The 15,706-nt window shown below is 38.2% G+C and overlaps 1 protein-coding gene across 1 annotated transcript; it reads left to right on the top strand.

Annotated features, from left to right (window-relative positions):
* Positions 1-212: 212 nt before the first annotated feature.
* exosc10 (exosome component 10) lies at positions 213-13,651 on the top strand. Its single transcript, XM_015378112.1, has 25 exons — positions 213-390; positions 1,486-1,622; positions 1,739-1,862; positions 1,952-2,056; positions 2,599-2,752; positions 2,848-2,956; positions 3,042-3,117; positions 4,917-5,027; positions 6,028-6,171; positions 7,033-7,223; positions 7,736-7,892; positions 8,157-8,305; positions 8,476-8,526; positions 8,634-8,745; positions 8,824-8,871; positions 8,952-9,027; positions 9,103-9,212; positions 10,039-10,131; positions 10,214-10,282; positions 10,358-10,463; positions 10,538-10,611; positions 12,786-12,963; positions 13,041-13,105; positions 13,190-13,266; positions 13,350-13,651. Exons 1-25 carry the CDS (start codon positions 271-273, stop codon positions 13,378-13,380), a joined length of 2,667 nt encoding a protein of 888 aa, XP_015233598.1. The 5' UTR covers positions 213-270; the 3' UTR covers positions 13,381-13,651.
* The last annotated feature ends 2,055 nt before the right edge of the window (positions 13,652-15,706 follow it).

Below are 15,706 nucleotides of genomic sequence, written 5' to 3'. Positions count from 1 at the left end.
TAGATAGATAGATAGATAGATAGATAGATAGATAGATAGATAGATAGATAGATAGATAGATAGATAGATAGATAGATAGATAGACAGACAGACAGACAGACAAGCATAAGGCTGGTAAGCCTGCTTTGAACTGGATGTTTTTTTGCATTTAGTTCTTCCACTGACAGGGGGCGCTGTAGTTCCTCAATGTCTTTTAGCTAGTCGCCGAAGAAAACAGATGCCAAAAGGGTTACTTCCTGTGATACGCATGTACACAGGAGGGATTAAATTATGAAAACCTCGAAGAAAAAGGAATCAACCAGGCGACCTCAGGAAAATAATGCAGAGGGCAACAATGAAGAGGAAAGTGAACTGTGTCCTGGTTTCAAAGACGTAGACGCCTTCGTTAAAGTAAGTCTGAATCAGAGTCTTTAGTCCTGGGAGAGAAGGCAACGTGGATGAGCCTGTTAGCTACGAGCTAGTCACACCATAAGAAAAGCTTTAAGATGACAAACAATAAAGCATATAATGTTACCTTAAAACAAAACGTCCCCTTGCTGTGCATAATCGAGTGTAGACTAGTTGCTAATTAGCTAATGGATGTAGCATTTCTTTACTGAAGACCTCAGCTGTGTAATGGGGGGGGACTCTGTAGTTTTTAAACTAAAACTGAGTAATTCGTGGAAAATAAAGCTTATAAAATATCACCCTAGATTTATTGTCATGAAAAAAATGACCTTAAGTACACTAAATATTCTAAGTAGCTGTGTGAAAAAAATGTTATTAATAATACATCATGTCGACATTTTTTTTGCAACTGACAAATTCAAGTTAAAATTATTACCTTTATGAGTCGCCCCTCTGGATAGAACAACTTTATATGGAAAAAAATTTTTTTAAACTTCTCTTGAAATGATAATGTTGGTATAAAGCACTTAAAAATGGTTGCATTGCCAGTAAACAGCTGTTCAGGAATCAAATAGAGAAGGTTCTATTACTAACCTATCAACATTAGGACTGAAACAATTAATCTGTTTAATCGATTATTAAAATCAACTAATTTATTACTCGATTAATCCTTAAATGGGGTATAGAGACTCTAAAATATGCCTTTAGCTGACAGAGCAACTTACTTAGATCAGTAATTATACCAAGGTTGTAAAGAAAAAAATATATATTTAACAACAAGGTAAATTTTGGTTAGGGCTGCAATAAAAAATTTGTTTGTAAAGCTATTAATCTGTTAATTATTTTAAAATCTTCTGTAAGAAATCTTTTGCTATCCGGATATTAATTGAAAAAATAATTGACAGATTAATAGCTTTACAAACTAATTTTTAATTGCAGCCCTAACCAAAATTTACCTTGTTGTTAAAAAGTACATTTTCTTAACACCATGTTCCAGAAACTACAGTAAACAGTTTATTTATTTTTCCCTGTTACATTTAGTTTCTGCTGGTTTCCAGTTTTGATTCTCTAATGTTCTCTCCTCCTTCGTCTCCACAGTATGGTTTGGGGGCTGTGTTATCAGCCACTAAAGCCTCAGCTGGTTTACCTCAGGCTGGAGACGATTATGATTTCTATCGGAGCTTTCCTGGCTTCCAGGAGTTCTGTGAGAGTCAAGGAGATAAGCTTTTGCACTGGTGAGTGTTGCTTTTATTGGACTGTGTGATATATCAATTCAATTTTTTTTATCTAGCATTAACAAAAAGCAGTTGTCAGATTATTATTTTTTGTTTGTTTTTTGTGTCTGTGTCAGCATGAGTCAGATAATGCAGCATCATGGCTGTAGATCTCACATAAGAGACCAGAACAAACTGACTGGAGTGGAGGAGAGGTTTGACTTGGTTGTAGACTCAAACGATGTTATTCTCGAAAGAGCGGTAAGACCTGAAACTTTGCCCGGGAAACCATTTTTAACATTTAAAACATTTTCCTCAAACCAACCAAGCTCTGCTGTCCTAACTGACAGGGTATCCTCCTTGATGAAGCTGATGGGGTGAACAGGAGCCAGAATCCTGTTATGCCTGCTGGGTTTCAGCCTCCAAAAATAGTTGTTTCCAGCTGGAATCGTAAGGTAAGATCATTTAAATATCAATCGTCTCGTCACAGTTTTTCTTTTCTTTTTTTCAATAAGGGTTTGACCCAAATTCAGCTGTGTTTAATGTGTGGCAATCCAAACCTCTGATCCAAGGATGTTTAATGTATTCCAGGTCCAGTAAACATGAATCAAATGGCTGATCTGCCTCTCTCTTGTGCATTAAAGTTCTACAAGTCCTGCTAAAAATCTCTCTAAAGAGAGATTGATCTAAAAGTTGCCAGACATCAGCCCACATGTCCTGGAGTTTGGCACAGCCAATTTGAACATTTAAAATACTTATTTTTTGTGGAGCATCATGCATAGGAAAGGAGGGAGGGATTGACTTGTGATTCAACCTAAAGAGCTGAAATGTGTGGGAAGGTGGTAAAGTTTTTACAAGAGGAAATGTACTCAAAGTTTGCTGATTGCTTTTCAAAATCCATCTGGTTTCACTATAAATATGTAGCGACAGCTTGCTGCATGTTGTTTAATTAAAGTTAAGAGAAATTGTAATTGGTTTATCTCTGCTAATCCTTTAGGGTTCCAGCTCTCGATCAGAAACTTTCCGACTTCTTCATGCCAAGAACGTGGCGAGGCCCCAGCTGAAATTCAAGGAGAAAGTTGACAACAGCAATACGCCTTTTGTTCCCAAGATTTTCATCAAGCCGAATGCAGTGAAGCCACTTCCATCGTGTATGTCAAGCTCTTGATCCTCATGGTATCACATCTAATCCTCACTGGTTTACATCTTTTGTTCAATCTGAATGCATTTATCCCTTAAACTGTAGATTTCTCAAACAAACAAATACGTAAAGAGAGGCCTGAAGACCTTGATGTCCCTGCTGCCCTGGCTGACTTTATCCACCAGCAGAGGACTCAGGAACATGTGGAAGACATGTGAGGATTGTGTTGTTGAGTTTTTAAAAAAAACATTTTTTTTCTCTTTTTTTTTTGATGATCTAATGACTGTTGTTTTGTGCAGGTTTGCGCATCCATACCAATATGAGCTGGACCACCTAACTGTACCAGAAAGCTTACTGTCTAAACCAGAGCCTCAGGTAATACCGCCACATATACCAAACATATTTTATAGCCCTAGCCCAATCTAATCTTTGTCTACCATATTAGTACCCATCTTTAAATTACTGCTACTGCATAGCTTTTGGTGATGATTGTGGCTGAGCAGCTAACTGCTGCTACTGGTAAATACATCATTCTTTTAAAAAGTTCAGTATATTTTCACAGGGCTAAAACAGTTTTTATTTTTCGATATTTGGATGACATTCGTTATGACATCCATATGCAAAGTGGAACATGGTGATTTATAGCTCTGATTATGCTGGAGCTGAGCCTTTGATGCAGCTGACCTTAAGACTTAATAGGTTTAGGTATTGGTTCAGCATTTCCAGATATCATTCTTAGTGGCTTTTAGTTGCATCAATCCTTTTCTATAGCTGCTTTAAATTACAGCTCTTCTGAAAACCCAATTCAATATGCTATGTGTTTTTTTGAATTTAATTTAATTGAGGAGCCTATTTCTAAATGGAATTGGAGCCGTAACTGATCATATATTTCTATAAGGCACGATCTGCAAAATGTCGCCTTTCCTTTTATAAATGAAAACCATTTTCATCACGAAGCAGTGCCTGTATTTATGATGTACAGAGGTCTCTCATGTCTGAAGTGGCACGTTGGTCGGCTTAACTCAGAATTACTTTATAGATACTTTAATGTTATAAACTATCCTGAAAAGTAGCTGTATTAGGAAGAGAATTCCAGTAGGCACTGTGCATGACGCCCAACATTTGTTAATATTGGCAAAGTCCTAAACGGTTTCAAACAAAGTGTACTTCACTTGCTTGTATTGTGATGCCACTCTTAATGGAAATGTGAGTAATAGGGCGTGCAGGTGGAGCATTGGTTAAGGCGTTCGACTTATGTATGGAGGCCTTACTCCTCGACGCGGCCGACCCGGGTTTGAATCTGACCTGTGGTCCTTTCTCACATGTCTCTTCTCTCATACCCCCTTTCCTGACAGCCTACTGTTCAAAAAATTGGCCACCCGTGAGTAAAAACTCAAAAAAAAAATGTTCATTTTAAAATATTAACAATTATAAGCATTAAGCAATAATTAGGCTCAGTGCAGGAGCCAGGCAGCGTCTTTGGGACTTCATCCAGACATTGTAGGACCGGCTGGTAGACTTTTTTATGTGAATCACTAATGTCATTCAAGATATTTTTCGGCTCTAACAAACATCCCGGAAGTGTGTTTTACAAACTTTCTTATGACATCTCGTTGCTATGGTTATTTTGACATGTGCTGGTGACCTCTAATACAGGTGAGAAAATACACGCGAGTCTAGGATCAATTCCAGGAAAATAAAGTTATAAAAGTTTGCAGTGAGACGTTCACGTTTTTATACATCTTACTTTTTCTGTGCGTCTAAAATTTCTGAATCTCATGTTACCATTAACTTTTATAGTGAAGCTGCGCTCCCTTTAATGCATGAGTTCTCACAACTGGATGTTTTTGTCAATTTGCCTTACTTTGATTTTCTTTAGGTTGTTAAAAGCGTCCAGGCTAGATTTTTTTTTTTTAGTCTTGAGTTTTTCCACATCCCACAGGTTCTCCATCCATTTTAAATTGCTTTATGATATGCAGGATCTGATTGATCAGACCAAACTTTCATAAGGATCTCCAAGACTCTGGACCGTCTCCTACAAAGTTGAGATTTGAGGATATTAAGCTTTGTAAAAGCAATGATAATTGGTTAATTTAAGGAATTTTAATCCTCTTTTCCTGAAACAGCCCTATGAACGGATGACTTTAAAGGTAAAATGTATTTTTGTTTCCCAGATGTACAAACCCATGGCTGAGACCAAGCTATCATTTATTGACTCACTGGACGACCTGGTCACTCTTAACGAGAAGCTGTGCAGATTATCTGAATTTGCAGTGGATCTTGAGGTATGGAGATAATATTTTATCCAAATCAAAGTAAAAGAATCATAACTAAGGGCCCTGTCACACCTTGCTGCTTTAGCCAGCGTCTGCCTGACGTCCCAGAATACGCATACGCTGAACTTCCTATGTATTTTTTTGTTTTATGTTGGGCGTATACATAGCGTATTCATGAGTCCAGAACTTATGTCCAACGACAGCCTAATTTATGTATAGCGCATCGCAGCATGATGTCCATGAAGTGTCCTGAGGGAGGCAGCAATGCGCCCTGAGGCGCCCGGCCTGCATAAAAAGATGTCTCGGTATTAACCCAGCTGCATTTTACCACCCACCCAAAAAGAAAAAAGAAAGAAAGAAGGTTTGCAATTGCTTCAGATTATGTGTCATGTCTGCTAGGAAGTTTGTTGGCCGTGGGTGTGAACACAGGGAGGATGCATCCAACAACACACCTTCATGCTCACCCTATGATGGAGATAAAGTCTGAAGGAGTACAGATGTTTTCCTCCTGTGAACCCTATTTTATACCAAAACGCTGCCAATACGCCATTAAGCAGTAGCTTTAAGTCGTCAAATATATTTATATAAGTTGGGGATAAGTTCTGATAGGTTACGCATAAGTTATGCACAAGTTACTCATATGTTTTGGATAACCTAGACGCCACGCCTAATGAGTAACATACACTTAATGTATGTCAACGATCAAATAACTTAATTGTAACTTATGCCCCACGTATGGCAAACAGTGGCATACTTGGCGTGTGTCGATGTGTGCCAGCGTACTTCAGCGTGATCATAACTTACACATAACGTACCCATAACTTATCCAACGTATGCAACATTTTGCAACATTTTCCGTACGTCAGGCATACGCTGGTCTAAATCTTCAAGGTGTGACAGGGGCATAAAGCTCTAGAGCATTCTTTAAAGGTGTAGTTGTGCTAAAATGTATTGTTGCTTTGGACCATTTTTTTAAGTTTTAACTCTTTCTTTTTGTTTTTAATGACAGCACCATTCCTACAGGAGTTTTCTCGGTCTCACCTGCCTGATGCAGATCTCCACCAGAGAGGAAGACTTCATCATCGACACTCTGGAGCTCCGCAGTGAAATGTACATCCTCAACGAGGCCTTCACTGACCCCAGTATAGTAAAAGTAAAGACATAGTTCTATCAATAAATTCTTTCTTATATCCTCTTACAGTAGGAATGAATTATTGGGGGGAATAATATGTCACCTGCTTATTCTTTAAAAACTTGTCTTTTGTCTAACCTAAGGAGATTTTGCCATAAAGGCTTAAATGCAAAAACAGATATCAGCATTTAGTTGACTAGATACTGTTCAGCCACCTGCTGGTCTGCCTGTTTGGACCAATGGGATTCAATATTATTTAGTTGACAGAAGGACAGATTGACCCATTAGGTTCTAAAACTAATTAATTAATAAACCTTTGGCATGTTTTTTTCTGTTTGCTTTTACCACTAATGTCAGGGTATTATAGTTTTCTGCAGATACTACCCGGTGTTCGTCTTTTGGCGTTTGGACTCTTGTGCTCCTGATTCTGACCTGCGTCGTTTTATTAGAAGCTGACAGGTCTCTTGGAGGAAAACCTTTTATTATTTTGGCATGTTTTAACCTAGGCCAGCTTAATATTTAGAGCAGATTGGCCATTTATTGCATTGGTAATGGATTTTACAAATAACATTTCAAATATTAAACCTCAGTGTTAGGAATGATCTTTCTGTTCTCTTATTTAAAGAGTAGTCAGAAGTTGTAATGGATATTTCATTAAAGATAGAGCTCTTACATTGTGTGATGTCTCTGAAAGACCAATCGTACTAAGAAGTTGGATGAAGTTGGCAGCAATTCGTCTGAAGTGTAGGAGCCAACATGACTCACACTCAGCAGGGACACCTTTGGAAGAAGTGTGCTGTGCTGCGTGGGCTCCATCTTCCAACTGAATAGCAAAAATCACCTAAATGAGAAATCATCATGTTTTGGTTTTTTCATTCCCAGGTTTTCCACGGTGCTGACTCTGACATCGAGTGGCTCCAGAGGGACTTTGGCTTGTATGTTGTCAACCTTTTCGACACCCATCAGGCAAGCCGAGCCTTGAACCTGGCCAGACATTCCCTCGACCATTTACTCAAACAGTTCTGCAACGTGAACTCAGACAAACGCTACCAGCTGGCTGACTGGAGGATTCGGTATGTTGACAAATGGGCCCATTCATTAATTTAAAGTTGTTGTTTTTTTAAGTATTATTAAGTGGCACTTTTTGCAATATTTAGCTTTGTCAAGAGGCTATCCACACCCCAGATTTGTACACATAACATGGGTGTGATTTATTGGGCTGTTATCTGAGAGTTCAGCAGAAAGTGAAGTTAAAGAGAGTATTGTCAGGCTTTTGGATTTACAATGCCTCTGGAGGAGCTGCAGAGATCCAAAGCTCAGGTTGAAAACTGTCTAGCAATTTCGTCTTCATTTAAGGAATGGCAAAAAGATGTCCAGCTTAAATCTATGGAAATAAGACAGAAAAACAAACTGTGTGCATAAGATTCAAATTTTTGCCTCAAGTAAAACACTGAAACAAGGAAAACATTTAATTTTTGGTTTGTTTCTATCAAAAGAAAATGTGAATCCTCTAGAAGCACCGTATGTTGGTGGGATTTAACATATGTAGAAAATGATGCTAAATTGCAGCCTTATGTCATCGTAGCCCCTTGCCAGAAGAGATGATCGAGTATGCTCGCGCAGACACCCACTATCTCCTTTACATCTACGACTGCATGAGGGCACAGCTGCTGGAGTCGAACCACGGGCAGCCGGGCCTGTTGCAGAGTGTCTGGAACAAAAGCAAAGACGTTTCATTGAAGGTTAGCCCACATCACACTACACTGATGCATGCATGAAAGCTTCCTCCACTTGGGATGTGAAGCAAGTAGCCAATAGGTTGTTAGATAACCGCAGGCATCGAGGGAAACATTGCAGAAGGGAGACTGTCATCCTTAGCTTTTTATTTTTATATATTGATTTAAGAAAATACTGAAGTGATGTAATTTGATATTCTAACTGGGAATTTGTTCTTTTATCTTTTGTCACATCTTACAATGTTCCGCCCTTTTTCCCTCTTCCAACAGAAATACATGAAGCCAATCTACACAGAGGAGTCGTATTTGGAGCTCCAGAGGAAGCAGAAAAGGTCCTTTAACACCCAGCAGCTCACCACGTTCAGGCTGCTATACGCCTGGAGGGACAAGCTGGCCAGGCAGGAAGATGAAAGCACCGGGTAGGCTGTGTGAACTCAGTGGACCTGCTGTTCTTCAAATGTCCTGCATCCTTTTTTTTTTTCAGAGCTCATGGGAATCAACTCATCTTCGCCCACTTGACTGGATTTTTTCTTTTTTTTTTTTTTCTTTTTTTTTTCTAATCATGTTTTATGTGTTTTTTCTCCCCCAGATATGTCCTGCCCACTCATATGATGATCAAAATATCAGAAGAGCTGCCTAAGTAAGAACATCATATGTATCATTCTTAAGTATCTGTATTTATCTTTTGCTTTCCCCCCTTTTTATTTTGATGAGGTTTTTTTTAAATCTTTTTTCTTCACCCCTCAGAGAGCCTCAGGGTATCATTGCTTGTTGTAACCCCGTCCCACCGCTGGTGAGGCAGCAGGTCAATGAGCTTCATTTGTTAGTGCAGCAAGGCAGGGAGATGCCACTCCTGAAGGTGAGAAATTGATGGAATTAGGAAGAGATGTGATACTTCCATGGTGAAACTTGGATTTATTTCATTTTATTCACGCAGGCTGAGATCGCAGCTCAGAAGAAGAAAGGACTTACACCTATCAAAAAGGTCAGCTGGAGACGACTTCTACCTCGATATTTGATAACCAATATTTAGACTCATATGAATAAATGATTATCTGTATCCAGGCTGAAGTGACGTTGTTTGGTCCACATGATACGTCCAGGGGGTCCGAGATCGACCGTCCTCAGGATACAGCTGATGGTAAACCTGGCTTGAAACCTCAGAAGAAAAATTATGGGATTCAATTTTTTTTAATCCATTATTTCACTTTTTTAGAAGTCCCAGTTAAAGAAGGAATCCTTTTCTCAGAGGAGGATCATAAAATGAACGTGGATGAGCAAAAAATAAGCAGCCTTTTGGCTCCAGCAAAAATTACCCTTTTCCAGGTAAATACTTGTCTTGCAAAAGTTTTCATTAACCTAAAGCTTTAGTCAATGCACACATAAGATCAGTTTACTGGTACATGCTGGGCAATACTGTATTATATGATTTGAAATCGATGGAAAATCTTTGATTAAAATTCTGAAAAGTGTGGCATACATTTTTATTCAGTTCCCCTGTATCTGGACTTTGTAGAACCACCTGTAGTTGTGATTATAGCTGCAAGTTTTTTGGGTTTGTTTCTCTAAAATAAGGTTTAGGTTATAAGCCATGAGGATCGAGGTAATAATGGCTTAAATAATACATTTGAAAATACTGAATATTATTATTTATAGTGCATAAAGACTGAGTATGCGCCTGTAATTCGGAAGTGATAAAATAAAAAATGTAAAAAAGGATTTGAGTTTCATGTTAGGAAAAGGGTTTTGCATCTGGTAAATGTTTATATTTGCATATCCTCAAGCTATGAATATGTGTAGTTTGGTCATTAGAATATGATCTGCATAATGATGGTTTGCACACAGATGAAGATCTGCTCTGCATGAACAACCAAGTTTTAAGACGATCAAACCCTCTGAAAATCAGACCCTAAGTGTAGATTTTTACCAATATTTTTTTTTTCAAATGGCTCCAGGTGTAATACGGTAGTTTAAGTCTGGTTGTCATTCATACTTCAAAAAAGTGTAATATAATGATAAAATTTGAAAGATCCAAATAGAAATGGTTTGGAAGAGCTTTGATAAATGTTGTTTGTAAAGTTTTTTTTTTTTTTTGTGTGTTTTTTTTTTTTTTATGATGATTTATTTACTGAGGCTGACTTTTCTCTCTAAGGAAATGGAAACTCCGGCTGACCAAGAGTCCCTCTCCGTAGCCCAGACCAAAGCCAGGCGCATTATTGAATCTTTTGAAAATCCTTTCAGAATGGTAAATTATAAGAAAACATCAACCCACTAATTATCTGTGATTTCCATCACAGTTTATTCCTTTCTTCTTTTTGAATCCTCAGTATTTACCCTCCACTGGTGTGCATGTGAACAAAAACGCTAAGTTTGACCCATCTTCAAAAATATTTGAGGTGAGCCCTCTTTGTTTCTTTTTTTTTTTTTTTTCTTTATTGAGTTTTCATAGCCTTACTTTCTTAACTGAACAGATCAGCAAGAGATGGAAGCTGCAGAGTATCGAACAGCAGCAGAAAGAGATGGAGGTTAAGAAGAAATCAACTGAAGAAGCAAAACAACAAGCAAAGAAACTGTCAGGTAAAAATGATTGAGTTATCTATGAGGCAACCATTTTTGACAGTTCTTAAGAATTACATTTTTTTTTTCTACAGAGGAAAGAACCAAGGCTAAACAGAGCTACCAGGAGTCCCTGCGTAATATCACCACCGTACGCCAGCAAGCAGCAGTAAGCCATCCATTCTCCTGTGTTTTCCACTTTCTCTTTTCCACTCACAGTGGTACAAGCTTGATGCAAAAGTTGAGCTGTGTTGAGCCTGGAGGAAGCACTTAAACAGTCAGCTTAACCCTCTGCTGTAGCCTCGGATTTTCTGCAGGTTTAGCCAACTTTCCAACATGGCAATACTACGACAGATAAACTATATCTGCCAGTCTGCAGCGCCCTCACAGTTGTTACTTTTTTAAATGTATCTTTCACATAAGGTGCTTTGGGAAGAGTTAAGAGCACAGCATGGGACTGGAGAGCTGAAGACTTTGTCATTGCACATTTCTTCCCCACTTTAATGAAACTGGAGCTTCTTTGCCCTCTAAAGCCACCCTGCTGTTAGATCTCTTTCTCTGGCTGTATTACATGATACCTGTTGAGTTACTCATATACATGCTTTCCTTCATGTTCTTTATTACGAATTCTGGGTAAGCTTGAATTAAAGGAGGCCATGTCCTTTGACTCTTGCATGTGTTCCTCCAGGTTTTACTATTTCAGTCCTGCAGGCTTGAAGCATGCATGAGTGTGGAATGCCAAAGTAATTGGCTCTGTGACCAATGCTGCAAAGAATCACTGCAAGTTGGCTTGTTAGTGCTCTCTGGTAGCATGGATCGTAGTCAGAAATATTGGCAGAAGCCCTGCAAAACGTAAAAGTCACCCACATGACAACTGCAGAGAAAAATTGGCTGAGATATCAGGAAATTGGCACTTTCAGATGGCTCTTTTTCAACGTGTTTTTTCTTTCTAATTAGGATTTTATATAAGGAGCTAGTTTTTTTTTTTTTTCTTGTTTTTTTCTTCACTAGCGTTGCGTTAATGTTATGAAAGGCAGTAAACAGGCTGCAGCATCCCTAATTATTCTGGTCTCCATAAATGCTTTGCATGATGAAGAAATTAATTAGATCACATGAATAGAATAAGCATAAAGCTGCCACCCATATAAATACCTATTCAGCTGGGAACTTCAGAAACCAAATTTTAGAGAAAAAAAAGATTTTCGAATATGAAAAGTAATTTGAAAGATTGATTTTATGGTAAAAAGCAATCTATAAGAGTTGATTAATAACATAAAGACATTTCTAAAGAAAGTGGCTTAATAGAGCCACATAGATAAATAGGTAATACGGTTAGCCTTTGTGTTTCCCCGACATCCTTTTCATATTATAGCTTTTCACTGCATTTAATCATTCGATCACTTCCTTAAAATCTAAACAACTAAAAGCAGCCAAACATGACCTGAATTAATTTTATACTGATTAAGCCACCTTGAGCTCATCCTTCTTCAACTCGGTCACAAATCTAACACCCACCCCTTATTCTCCTGGTTTGTAAACAACAAATCACCAGAACGATGGCTTTCTGTTTGCAAGAACTCATCAGCACTCCAACCACAGATCGCTGTAGCGTTAGCCGACAGAATAAACTAAGACCCCTGCATAGGTGTAGAAACATCATCAGAACAACTGAGCAAAAGTCTGCATGCCTCCGATTAAAATATGTTGTGTGGTTCCTATGACCCAGATAACTGTGCATTTACACATTTATATTGACCACAAATTATGAAAATGTTTATTCTGATTGTTAACATGTAAATATAGTGACTTAAGGCATAGAAATACAAAAAAACTATTGTCTTGTCTGTAATACAAGATCTTAGGTCATGCTTGGTCTGCATTGGGACACTTCTAGTTGCACCACATAAATGTTTGTAAAGATATTTTCAAAATAAATGTTCTTTGTTTTTTGGGGTCATTTTTATTCATTTTTACAGAGATATTTCTGCTTCTTTGCCTTAAAAACGTATTAAACATTCCTCATGAGGATTAATTTAGCAATAGATCTGATTTTGATACAATTGAAGACTATAAACGTGAGGACTCTAGTTATTATAACTCTAATCTTGCTGCTTCATTGGTAAATTATTCATCCTCTGTCTTTGGAAATCTTTAACTTTTTAAACAATCATTTGGTTATTGTGTTTTCCATTAACTTGACAAATGTAACAAAAATATTGGATATCAGAGCATCTGCTCATATGCAGTGAAGGTGCACACTAGTGACACCATTTAACCTAAATGATTGCTAAGGTAGACAATGCTAATGTTTTTGAGCTTTTTGTTCTGTCAATCTAATTTCAGCAGTCAAAGGATGGTGGAAAGAAGAGGGCAAGGGAGGGCAGTGAGGTTGGAGAGGTGACTCCCAAACAGAGTAAAAAGCTAATGAAATCAACAGAGAAAGCGCAGAAGACTGAACCTTCTGCTAAAGAAAGCTTCACACCCTTTGACTATGCTCAGTCAGATCTGAAAGTTTTTGATGGTAGGCTTAACGGGTTCATCTTTGTGTTCTGTTGCAATATCCACCTCCTAATCTTTGCATCTGCTAACGCTTTACAGGCTCCAAAGCGAAGGACGACACACAGTTTGATCCAAATCGGCAAGCACAGGGCTTTAGGAAAAAGGTGAAGCTCTAGTTTTCTTAGATTTGCTAAATATATTTTCAAAAATAGATATTTTCTCCATATCTTTTATTCTTTTGTCCACAGAGGTTTCCTCAAGGTCCAAAAAACAACAGTTCTGCAGGAAACAGAAGTATGTCATACCTCAGTGGCAAATCAAACAGGTAAACATTCAGAATAGTCAAGTTTGTCCAATTCTGCACATTCAGACATCTAATGATAAATATTTTCTGTTTTATACCTACAGAGGATTCCGACATAACTGGCCCAAGAGATAAACTCTTAATTGTTCTTCTTCCTTTTAACTCATCTGGAATACATTTATTTTTCTTTTATTTTGTCCTTTATTGCAAGGGAAAATCTGTATTTCAGAATTAATAGATTTTGAAAGTTTTTCCTCCACCTGTGATGCAGCCCTGTAAATATGTGGAAGCATACAACTCTTTATTAAAGTTGATTTTTAAAAGAAAAACAGTCTGTCATTTTTTGGATGTGTGTGAAGCTTAACATGTTAATCCAAGTTAAATATTGATTATTCAATCCTTTGTTAGTTGGATGAATGTTAATCATGTCATATTTTCTTGGGAACATTGAATATCTTTAGGATTATGTTGAGTTTGTTAAAAAACATTTTATTAATAAATTTCACTCACTAAACATAAACTAACTTCAATCTCCTTAACATTTGAACTCAAGGTTTTAATTATTTAAGCAAATGGCTTTGCTAATATGAACAATATAAATTGATAAATAAATCTTTCCAGATTGGAAAACCTTCCCTGTTCATTTTATTTTTACGTAACGCGTTGCTTCTTCCAGAGGAAAGATCATAAAGAAAATGTATATCTATCCGTTTTTTTTGGTTTGGATGAACAGAGACTGCAGCTTTGAAAAAAATAATTAGAGCCTAAATATGTTGCATGATTTGAAGTATAACGTGTCTTATTTAACAGCCATATATGGAACATGGGGAAAAATGGTTTTGTTTTATAGCCATTCATTGTTTTTCATTATTTACAAATCAGACACTATGTTAAGTTTTTCTTCCATTGGTTCATAGCGCAACTATTTACTCTTAATATGGCTGCCTGTTTAGTCTATAGATGTAATTGTGTCCTGTAGAGATGCAAGACACCCTGTGCCAGATGAAGCAAAGCATCACCATATCATAACAGAGCCTCCTCCATGTTTCACAGTGAGGACTGTTCTTTTCTTGATGTGCTTCATTTTTTCCATCTGAAAACAGATCTGATGTACCTTGGCAAAAAGTAACATTTTTGTATGAACCGTCCGAAGGACATTCTCCTAGAAGCTTTGTGGTTTGTTGGAGAGAAAAAAAATACATAGTTGGGCAAATTCCATTCTGTTTTGTTTGTTTGTTGTTGTTTTTTTCCCCACAATGGTTTTCTCCTCATCTCCTATTTGGTCCACTTGGGCTCACACAATGATGGATGGTCTGATCGACACTGATGGTTCTAGAGCTTGAAGTTTACCTTTAATCTCTTTAGAAGTTTGTTACTATATATTTTATCTGTCTCTTTGATTCGTCATTAATTTCCTCCCGTGGCCACATCCAGAGAGGCTGGCTACAGCCTTAAATTTCTGAATATGACCAACTTTAGTCATGAACACCAAGCTGCTTGGAGATGGTCTTTTAGCCTCTACCTTTAACATTATTGTCTATAATTTTCTTTCTGATCTCCTGAGACCTATTTCCTTTGCTTCCTCTGCTCAATGTTGAGCATGGTACACACACACACAGTGACTACCTATATAAAAAAAAAATCTCCAAGCTCAGGTCTTCTACCAGAGGCCTGGGAGCTTGAGGGTTTTGCGCAGTATCTTTGCTGTTCCTAGAACTACACTTTTCTGGACAGCGATGTCTGATGTATTTCCAGGGATCTGCTGTAACCACTCCTCCAGGTTGGGGTCACTGCATCGAGTGCCCCAATGACCACAGGTACCACTGATGCCTTGACCTTCCAGGTTTTCTCCAGCTCTTCTCTGAGCCCCTGATATTTCTCTAGTTTTTCGTGTTCATTTTCCTGATATTGCAGTCTCTTGGTATTGCTATGTCAACCACAACAGCTTTTCTCTGTTTTTTGTCCACCACCACAATGTCTGGTTGGTTTGCCATTACCATTCAGTCCATCTTTATAAGTCCCACAGGATCTTGGCTCGGTTATTCTCTACCATCTTTGCAGGTCTTTCTCACTTTGACCTTGGGGTTTCTAGCCCATACTCTGCACAGATGTTACTGTACACTATTCCAGCCACTTGGTTATGGCGCTCCATGCAAGCTTTCCCTGCCAGCATCTTATACCCTGCAGTTATGTGCTGGATTGTCTCAGGGGCCTCTTTGCACAGTCTGCACCTGGGGTTTTGATTGGGGTGGTAGATCTGGGCCTCTATTGCTCTGGTGCTTAGGGTGCTTCATCCTGGTTAGTGGCTCTCACACTCACTTGTCCTCGTCCTCCTTCCTTACAGCTAGTGTACAGTCTCGGGTGCTGGATTTGGGGCGGTACCCTCCGTGCATGGTTAGGAGATTTCCTGTCTTAACATCTGTGGCCTGTATCTCATCCTTTGGCCAGCTTATTATTCCTG

The sequence above is a fragment of the Cyprinodon variegatus genome, unplaced genomic scaffold, assembly GCF_000732505.1.
Source record: "Cyprinodon variegatus isolate N-32 unplaced genomic scaffold, C_variegatus-1.0 Scaffold165, whole genome shotgun sequence".
Taxonomy (NCBI): domain Eukaryota; kingdom Metazoa; phylum Chordata; class Actinopteri; order Cyprinodontiformes; family Cyprinodontidae; genus Cyprinodon; species Cyprinodon variegatus.
Note: the sequence above shows the minus strand (reverse complement) of the source record. Positions and strands in the feature narration are given on the sequence as shown.

What these genes read in the sequence shown, in the direction of transcription:
- exosc10 (XM_015378112.1), top strand. Translation starts at nt 271, where the DNA reads ATGAAAACCTCGAAGAAAAAGGAATCAACCAGGCGACCTCAGGAAAAT. An exon ending in TTTCCAGCTGGAATCGTAAG is followed by an intron (nt 2,057 to 2,598) that starts GTAAGATCATTT and finishes CTAATCCTTTAG; the next exon opens with GGTTCCAGCTCTCGATCAGA. An exon ending in TGTCTAAACCAGAGCCTCAG is followed by an intron (nt 3,118 to 4,916) that starts GTAATACCGCCA and finishes TTTGTTTCCCAG; the next exon opens with ATGTACAAACCCATGGCTGA.